Genomic DNA, 9,653 nt, shown 5'->3' on the forward strand with positions numbered 1-9,653 from the left:
ATTAGAAAACTCTACTGTATATAAGGTCATTTATCAATTTAAATATCAAATTTGAGTAGGTTTTTATAATATAATTATGGATTTAATATTATATTTGCTTATTATTAATTATTATAATATTTTTTTATATTTAATTATTGACCCCGGTTCAACCCCGGTTCGACCCGGTTGAACCCATTGACCCCTGGGCTTAGCCGGGTCATTGCCCGGGCCGGGTCTGACAACCTTGACGGAAACACTCATGCAGGTTTTTATACATGCCAAAACTTGGTGATCTTCAATCGTACCACAATAGTCTTCAATCAATCTTCAACCAAATCTCATCACATTCTAACTATAGCTTCAAAAGATAGTCTTCATAATCTTCAATTAAGCATCCTCTAGTCAAGATATTTTTCAAATCAAGAGTACCTTTAATCAAATCTTTACTTCAAATAAACTTGCCACTAGTCAATTAGAGCTTCTCCAAAAATAGAGCCCAGCTTGGTATGGGTCTTCATAAGTTTCACTGAGTCACCTGCCAACTATAGGCTCCATCAAGTATGTTATCTTTGGTTAACTGATCTTAATTTTGATTTAACCAAAGTTGGTTTCCAATTAAGTATCCAAATTTGGTTTTTTCCAATCAAGCTTTCAATTCAGATTCTCCTTCAAAGCTTGCTTCTTGCCTTGAATAGCATGGATTTGAATTTAATCAACTTGGCACTTCATTATCTGCTATCTTAGTGTGTTGTTACATCATTAAGACTATCTTACTATAATTGCTTACAAACCTGTGTGACAAATAATGGCAACATACTAAGGGTATGTTTGGATGCAAGGATTGATCCCCAAGGATTGGGGATCAACCCTTGTGGCATGTGCATGCCCATGTTTGGGCATGCACCAAAGGGCATGGGAAGGGAATGAGGGGGGAGTGCATGCCCCTCAAAGCCCTTCATGCTCATCCCCTCATTTTGGGGGATTGAGCATGCCTTGATGAGGTAATGACTCTTTTTACCCCTCATAATATTATATTTGTTTAAATTTTTAATGATTTACATTGTATTTATACATTGTATTTTTTTATATTTACATTGTATTAGACGAAAAATTAAGAAATGACATATTATACATTGTATTTATTTTTTTAAAAATATTAGAATTATTTATATTTAGTGATTTAAAAAAATAATTAAATTTGGATATTTATTTATTTTTAAATAAAAAAATCAAATTATATTCATCAATTAAAAATGTATAAATTTTTAAAAATTTATTTAGAAAAATAAATAACTCATTTTAATTTTTTTTATAGAAATTGAAGCTATTTAATAATAATTGTTTTTTTTACAAGATATATAATTTAATTAAAATATTAAAGGGTAAAAAAAGTAATTTTTACTAAAAATTTTCTCTTATTCTCTATCCTATTCCTATCCCCATCCCTCCAACCAAACATTACTTTTGTTCCCATCCCCAATCCTCTTTTCCTATTTATATTCCCATCCCCTTCCCCATCCCCTTCCCCTTCCCCATCTCCATATTCCCATTCCCTCTAACCAAACGGACCCTAAGACATTTATATTGGAGTGAAATTGAATCACCATAATCAATTTAATTTATGCTTTTTTTAAAAAAAAAATCACATACCCTTATAAAAATGAAAAGTATATATATATATATGTACCTATATAAAAATGATATATGCACACACACCTTACAAACCATTCACAAACCATTCTTATATGGTTATATACCCTTTATGCAAAAAATCAACTAAAAATTTTATAAAAGAATTAATCTATTTTTTTGTCTTTTTCTCTTCTATCATTTTAAGAAACAAAACATAAGGACACAAAATATTAATATGCATTTTAATAAAATTTGAGGCCAATTTTTAACTATAAAAACATATATAGAAATAAAAACTTTGTAAAGAGGTATACAAGTAAATATTATTTTTATAAGTGTATATTACTTGCATCCTCCCATTCTGAGCAAAGTAAATTTTATTGAGACAGAAATTTTTGGCAAGTGAAAAGTTACAATATATATTTTTTTATAATTTTTTAAATATATATTTTTATATTATATGTATATATATATATATATATTAATTTATAAAAAATCAAATGCCAAATAATAAATTTTTGTAATTTTTTCGTTACCATATAACGCAATTTATAAAATATCAAAAAGCCAAACAAAAAATTTTGCAAATATATTTTTTTAAATATAATTTTTTAGATTATCTATATTAATTTGTAAAAGAAAACCAAGTGGTCAAACAATAGATTTTTGAAAAAAAAATATAAATCAACTTGTAATATTAAGTATCCAAACAATAAATTTTTATAAATATTTTTTAAAAAAATATAAAGGGTAATGGTTAATCATGCATGGGTTTGCAACTCTAAGATATGAGCATTGTATTCCTCTCAAATAAATAAATAAATAAATAAATAAATAAATTTTGTTCACTTATCAAACGATTCAAACCCAAAGTTTTAAATACTTTGATTATTTATATTTTTTCCTTGTCTGTTATTCAAGAGAAATTATAATGCACAGTTGTCACTCAATTATTGAATCAATAACAGAGAATTCTAGGAGAAAAAAAAAGCATAAAATCATTGATTGATTATTTACACAATAATACATGAGTACAAACAACTAGTCTACTTGTAATTTGTCCTTTTCTTCTTAAATTATAAACATTTAATTTATTTAATAAACTTATAATTCTGTTTTAAAACTTACTAAAAATAACATTAACATTAATAATAAAAATAATAATAATTTCAGAAATAAAGTGGTTATATTTATTTTTTTGGGAAAAAAAATATTTTGATATGGGCCCCACAAGACAACTTACATATAAATATATAATTAATTTTTGAAAATTTAGTTCGATTCTATTTGAACTTTTTTTCTCCCTTTTTTTATTTTAAAATAAAATTCATATTAATTGGTAATTGAATTCCAATCAATGTTTATCAGTTCATGGATTTTGATTGAAACCCTAGAAATTCATCAGAATTCAATCGAGAAGAACACGCGAAAACGATCTTTTCTTGATGTCTCTGCTGAATTCTCTGCGATTTTTGGCTTCGATTGATCCATAAAATTCCGGCGAAGTTTGCGGGAATTCGGATAATGGCGGCGCCGTCGTCGTTGTCGTCATCGGAGAAGGAATCCATGGAGCAATACGTCACCGAGTTCTTCTCCAAGAGCTTCCACACAATTCTCGATTCTCGATCTCCATCGTCGTCTTCGCCGTCGTCGAGTGCTCGGAGGCGCGAGGATTGGTTCAATCTGCAACTCAGAGGGCAACCAGCGGAGCTTGATAAGATCAAGCAATGGCGGAGGAGAAAAGCTGAGATTTTGGTCGTTGACGTCGTCCTCAGGCGCAATCAGCGGCATCTTGAGCATGAGAAGGTTGTGGAGCGATGGAGTATCAAGCATGAGATTAGAGAGGTTGTTGGTTGCTGTATTGATGTGGCAGCAGTGTACGGGAAGGTCTACAAGAAGTCGATCGTCGTGCTTCGATCTCTCTACGCCACCGCGAGGATGCTCCCGGCTTACAAGCTCTTCCGGGAGCTCAGCTCTTCAAGCCGGTGTGGCGTTGGTCTCTCCCTTAGAGTTTCGCCATTCATGGAGCCTTTCACTCGGGAAGAGGAAGCAGAGATGGAGAGGTTTAGCTTCAATCCAGTTGACACTCCCTTTGGGAGGCTCTCCTTGGTCGTCTCTTACCTCCCGACATTGGAAGATGTGAGCTTGGAGCCTCCTCCTCGTATGGTTACTGAATTGATCCCTGATTATGTTGGCAGCCCTGCTACTGATCCTTTCAAGAGATTCAATTCTTTGCCTTCTTCTCCACATCCATGTGTTCTGTTTCAAAATGAGTTATTGCGCACTGAGAGTGCTCCAGTTTGTAGCCATGGTTTGCCTCCTTCTCCTTCAATGGGCAAGGGTAACAAGGAGTTGTTGAGAATGGGGGGTTTCCAGATTGGCATTGCCCTCCAAAAGGTGAACTGTAGTGCTTATGATTGAATTGATCTTCTGTTCATTGCTCTTGAGCTTTTTGTCATTGATTTGGATGGCTTTAGTGCAGGCATTATCTTTGGGGATAGATGGAGTTGGAAAGCTGCATAGACTGAAGATACCATCTTGCAGTTTAGTAAGAAATTTATCTTCTAGAAGCTTTAGCAAGTTATCTGTTTTGAATGATGTGGCAGATATCGATTGCCCTTTTGCCTTGGAGGTTAAAGAAGATATCGATGCATCGTCCAAGAGGTACCTTTCTTGTGCCTTTTCTGGTTCAGTTGCTCTTATTGCAATCTGTTTGCCATTGAATTTTCATGCATATTCTTGTTTCCTGCAACTTGGTTGATGATCATAGTGCTGTTATTCATACTTCAATATCTTCTTGTCTTGAAATTGGGGTTACTATTTTGAAACTATATGATAAGCACTCTATCTTTTTATCTCTCTTTGATAGTATTGAAATTTAGATGCATGAGAACTGTGAATTAATGTGAAGGAAGCAAATAAAGATCATATCACCAGGGGGAGTTTTTCTCATGCTCAAATCTACTCAGTTGTGGAAGGGCATTTTCCCTGGTTATTTGGGACCAAACTTATAAGAGTTCTTGTTGGAAAATATATGGAGGTGGTTTGTCATGAATAGTGAATTATAAGATAAACTTAAATTCATTAATTTTGGTTTTATGTTCTACACTTATATGCTATTATTTTGTACTTTGTTAATCTCAAAGTGACTATGATGACTCTTCTTAATATTTTCTAAGAGGAACTCCTCTTTAGAATTTTTACCCGGCTATTCTCCGTTTTTTTTGGGGCATGTTGTTGATTAGTTGCATATTCTTAAGATGACTGCATGCACTCCCTTCTACTATTCTCGGTTTTTATGGAGGCATGTTGTTGATTAGTTGTATATTCTTAGTATGACTGCATGCACTCCCTTGTGTTTCTTTTGTTAACATGTTCAAGGAGGTTGGCATTTAGAAACAACTACCTGATGTTGACCTTTTCGTCTGTCCCGTGTTTAAACAAGTGCATATTCATCAGTAGAACTACTTAATATTTTTGTCTTCAGTCCACAAGAGAACTTTGCAAGCATGTCTTCTGTAACTTGCATGAAATGACTAATTTAAATCTGTTCCTGAAACTCTTAATCAGTTTGTCACATGTGATCTATTGTGAAATCGACAGATACAAAGCCAAAGTAACCCTTTAACATCTGCTGCAAATACTTTGACTCACCATTTAGTATTACACTTCTGTGTAGGATTGAATCACCCGACGGAAAAAGGGTTGACGGGCCATTAACTATCACAAAGTCCGAAGATGCTTCTATTGGCACCCTTCTACAAATGCTAAAAACTGCAGCACCATTGAACAAAGATCTTTCCAAGCCCAACATCACATCTTCTCAAGCCTTGAAAGTTGAAACTAGGAGCCTAAGGGTTGAACAAAACAAAGACATGTACAACCGGGGTATAAAGCTCGGCAATCCTGGCTCTATTTCAAGGATTTTCAAATCAAGAACCACTGCAGATGCATTAGATGAGCTGCAGAACTTCAAAGAGATAAAGAATTTGCTATTACGGCGGGGAGGATGTCGGATATTAAATAGAACACATTCTCCGAAATCTACTTCCATGAACTAATCTTATTATTGCCAATTTTATTGTGTATATGAACTAGGCATTCTTTGTGACTCACCAAGGTCGCGAAATCTATTTGTTTTTGTTGTTTCTTTCTTTTTTATTATAATCATAGATCGATATACGGATGTAATTATGAAGCAAATCTTTGTTTTTACTAATTTTCTCTTCTTATTTAAGGTGTGACATTTGTCTATAATGTAACTTCAGCAGTTGAAACTTTGCTCTGGAGCTTATTTAAAAATAAATATATATACTTTTTGTATCTATCAAGCTTCTATAATGTTCTGTATCTTTCATGTTGTTGATTTTTGACAATAACTAATTCATTCATATTTAAGAATGATTAATATTTATGTCCTATTACCAAATCCTAAGCATAGACCAACATTTATTCAATAAAATAAATTTGATAAAAAATATACTAAAGAGATAATATTTAAACCAATATGTAGATATTTGGTGAAGAGATAGTCCTGAACCAAAAATTCAACAAAAAAGACAGCTTTCACAATAAAATCTGTTAACTAATTTCACAGTAAATTAGTTATGTCCAGCTGATCAAACCAGTGGTACTCTGATTCCCAACAAATTGGAAGAAAAAAAAAATATGGTCACATGGTTAAATTGGTGCACAAAACATTAATTAATTATAAAATTTAAGAGACAAAGGTTATCTAAATTCAATCACAGGTATTATGAAGTATTTTTCTTGTTAGTGCTCTGTGAGGGTATGCAAGATCAAAGTGATTATCATACTAAAACACAAGAACCAGAGCAACAGTGGCATTAAGCTTTTTAAATCACAATAATTGTGATTGATAATTAAAATCAATCAAAATTTAATATTAATAAAAAAGTGATTATTATACAACAAGATTAAGGGGAAAAAATTAAGACTAGTTTTCACACTCATTTTTTTTTTTACCTACATAAATGGCATTATTATTAAAATAAATAAATAGAACACAAATTTATTAATAAATAAATACAAAAAAAATCACACAACAAAATAAGAAACAAGTAAAAAAAAAAAGATCATTGGTAGTGATTGGTATCTTTACAAAATACTTAATGAAGTTGAAATGAACAGATAGATGGGCAAAGTGATCCACAAAAAACACAATATAATCATGATGTCCATCGTTCAACAATTTCAGAACATGAAAAATCTCTCAAAACAATGTTGTCAACCATAAACTAGCCAAATGTTGTCAATTCTTTAAGAATGTTTGTAAATATATTATCTATAAATATTGTTATCAATCATTAAATTTGAATACAACGATTTCATTTAAATAAAATAATATTATAAATCATGTAAAATAAAATGGACAATATTTTATAAATAGTATTTATATCTTAACCATTTAATTTTGATCATAACATTAATATAATAAAATTACATCCGTTAAATTTCATTTGCACCTCTTGTCATCTGTGGACGACGAATCATATATATATATATATATTATTATCTGTGGACGGCGATTCGGTGCACATTACTGATTGGGAGTAATTCTTCTCTATTTGCTGCTAGGCAGGCCTATGTCTCCAGACGGTAGTCTTCGCCGATCCAGCCTATTACCTTACTCTTGTTGTTCTTCTCTACTTTTATATCGTTCTGTTCATTGTTCTCCTCATTTCTGGCGAGGATTTCAAACCGTTGTTATTTTTAGTTCTTTTTGTTGTTCCAGACCGCTGTATTTCTCTATATATTTTTTTATTTTAATAAATTTATGATTTATCCACTTTATTAAAAAATAAAAAAAAAACAAAAGAAAAAAAGGAAACATAAAATTATATTCAAAACACAAACATATTTTTAGCACAAATACCATCCCATCATTCCTTATTATCTCCCAAAAACAACAAAACACAAACCAAACAAACACACACCCCCATCAACTTCCACAACCAAAATAACAACACCAAGATAAATAACCAACAAACAAAGAAAAGAAAAGAAACATCAAAGCCCTGCAGTTCCAAAGAGCTTCATCAATCCAAAGGTAGCAGCCATGGCCAGCCACCCTCCAATCAACACCCTCAACCCACCCTTCACCACCGGCCCACGTCCAAGCACTGCCCCAACCGTTCCAAACACCAGCAACGCCACCGTGACCACCACCACCACCACCACCATCCTCACCTCATTCCTTCTTATAAACCCAGCTCCAATCAATGGCACCATCGCCCCAACTCCAAACGACACCGCCGACGCCACCGCTGCCTGTACCGGATTCGGCAACACTACTACTTCCTCATCTCTTCTCTCCATCTCCTCTTCCTCCCTTATCATCCCTTGCACTCTCTTCAAATTCGCCAATTCAATATCCAACTGTGAATATACTGACACAAACTCACCTATGGCCATGCTAAATGCTCCACCCACCAGCCCGGCAAAGCCGGAGATCATCATCGCTTTCGCATCATGCTTCACTGCTCCTACTCCCATCATCAGTGATGCCGTCGACACGAGCCCGTCGTTAGCTCCCAACACCGCTGCCCGGAGCCATTGAGCTCTTTGAACATACTTGTTTTCATTGTCTGCCTCTTTGGGTTCATTCACAGTGACCCTTGTCTCTGCCATGAATGAGCTAGTGCAAGTGCAAGTGCAAGTGCAAGTGAAAGGATAAAGAGAAAGAAATGAGAAGTAGTGTGGCTAACACACGCTCTTGATATGGTTTTATAATGACTCATTTTCATTGTTACTAACTAGTAATTCTATGTGCTTCCACTACTAATTAAGATTAAGATATTGTTGAATATATATATATATATATATGATGTCATCATTATCATCTTCATGGTAGTATATATACAAGAAAAATGGATGCAATATGGACAGAAATGCTTTGGTGTGATAAGTATGGCAAACGGTTTTGGCAACAATATTATAGTTTTCTTTTCCACACTTTTTTTTTCTTGTATGTTTGCTTGGGGCAACTGAACTTCATGAGTTGGTCTGCTGATAAAATTTTATTTAAATCCAAAAAAACATGATCATGAGAATAATGTAAAAATATAAATATGACCGAGTTAATTCTATCTTAATTTTTGATATATTTTTTTAGGTAAATTAAAGGGCAATCATATCAATTAATTTTCGTGGTTGAGGTATACTTCATTTCCTGACTTATATGTCAAAATAGTTGAGCATTAAGGATGGGAATTGATTTGTAAGGACATGTTATGTTTAGACAAATACAAATTCTGATGTGTTTTAGTAGATGAAACTTTAGAAACTTGATTAGTCCTGTACTCCTGTGTACAAGTACGTAATTTGACTTTATTAATTTTTTTTCAAAGAAACTCCAAATTTATTCTCTTATTAGTACAAAAACAAAAGAAATGGTGCATGCATTGGAAATGAAGATGAACAATTAATAAATTAGAAACTATATATATGCATAAAAACTAAAACCAATACTTTCCTTAAAAAAAAACTAAGACTAAAACCAAGACATATGCTTTAATTGAAGATCTTGAAGAATAATAATCATATAGTTAATAAGATAGATGATGGGTTGTGAATAGATGAGCACTTGATGAGAGGGGTGAAAAGTTGAAGAAGAGCACTGATTTGCATTAGTAAATGGCAAGGGAGTATGCATTCCACACGAATGCCACTCAACTACCTATTTTAATCACAATGTACCTAACTTCAATCACTAGGCCCTCCTATCATGGTTCATTTAGATCATGTTTTTTTTATTCTTTTCTTTTATTTTTATGTTAGGACTAGTGGTTGTTAAGGTCCAAGGTGGAGGGTGGTTTGTCAAAATTGTTTGTTTCAGTTATGTTAGGTGTGTAAAATATACCTTAAATTTTACGCGTGTTATTAATAAATTATCATGCATAAATTTTAGGTTAACCTTTTATTTTTGACAAGCATGTTTTAATTTGTATGAAGCCTCCATTTTTGACATACATGGAGCCACAGTTTTTGACATCCATATATGAATATATAGATTTTTT

General features: G+C 32.8%; 2 protein-coding genes across 2 annotated transcripts; one reads left to right on the forward strand and one right to left on the reverse strand.

Moving 5' to 3' along the window:
• The first annotated feature begins 2,906 nt into the window (after positions 1–2,906).
• On the forward strand, positions 2,907–5,811 carry LOC120260506 (autophagy-related protein 13b-like). The gene is made up of 3 exons (XM_039267992.1): positions 2,907–4,011; positions 4,097–4,278; positions 5,294–5,811. Exons 1-3 carry the CDS (start codon positions 3,139–3,141, stop codon positions 5,673–5,675), a joined length of 1,437 nt encoding a protein of 478 aa, XP_039123926.1. The 5' UTR covers positions 2,907–3,138; the 3' UTR covers positions 5,676–5,811.
• A 1,695-nt stretch (positions 5,812–7,506) lies between these two features.
• Positions 7,507–8,317, reverse strand: LOC120262185 (vacuolar iron transporter homolog 2-like). Its single transcript, XM_039270261.1, has one exon. It carries the CDS (start codon positions 8,263–8,265, stop codon positions 7,645–7,647), a length of 621 nt encoding a protein of 206 aa, XP_039126195.1. The 5' UTR covers positions 8,266–8,317; the 3' UTR covers positions 7,507–7,644.
• Between the last annotated feature and the right edge of the window lie 1,336 nt (positions 8,318–9,653).

This window comes from Dioscorea cayenensis, chromosome 5, assembly GCF_009730915.1.
Source record: "Dioscorea cayenensis subsp. rotundata cultivar TDr96_F1 chromosome 5, TDr96_F1_v2_PseudoChromosome.rev07_lg8_w22 25.fasta, whole genome shotgun sequence".
In the NCBI taxonomy this organism is placed as follows: Eukaryota; Viridiplantae; Streptophyta; class Magnoliopsida; order Dioscoreales; family Dioscoreaceae; genus Dioscorea; species Dioscorea cayenensis.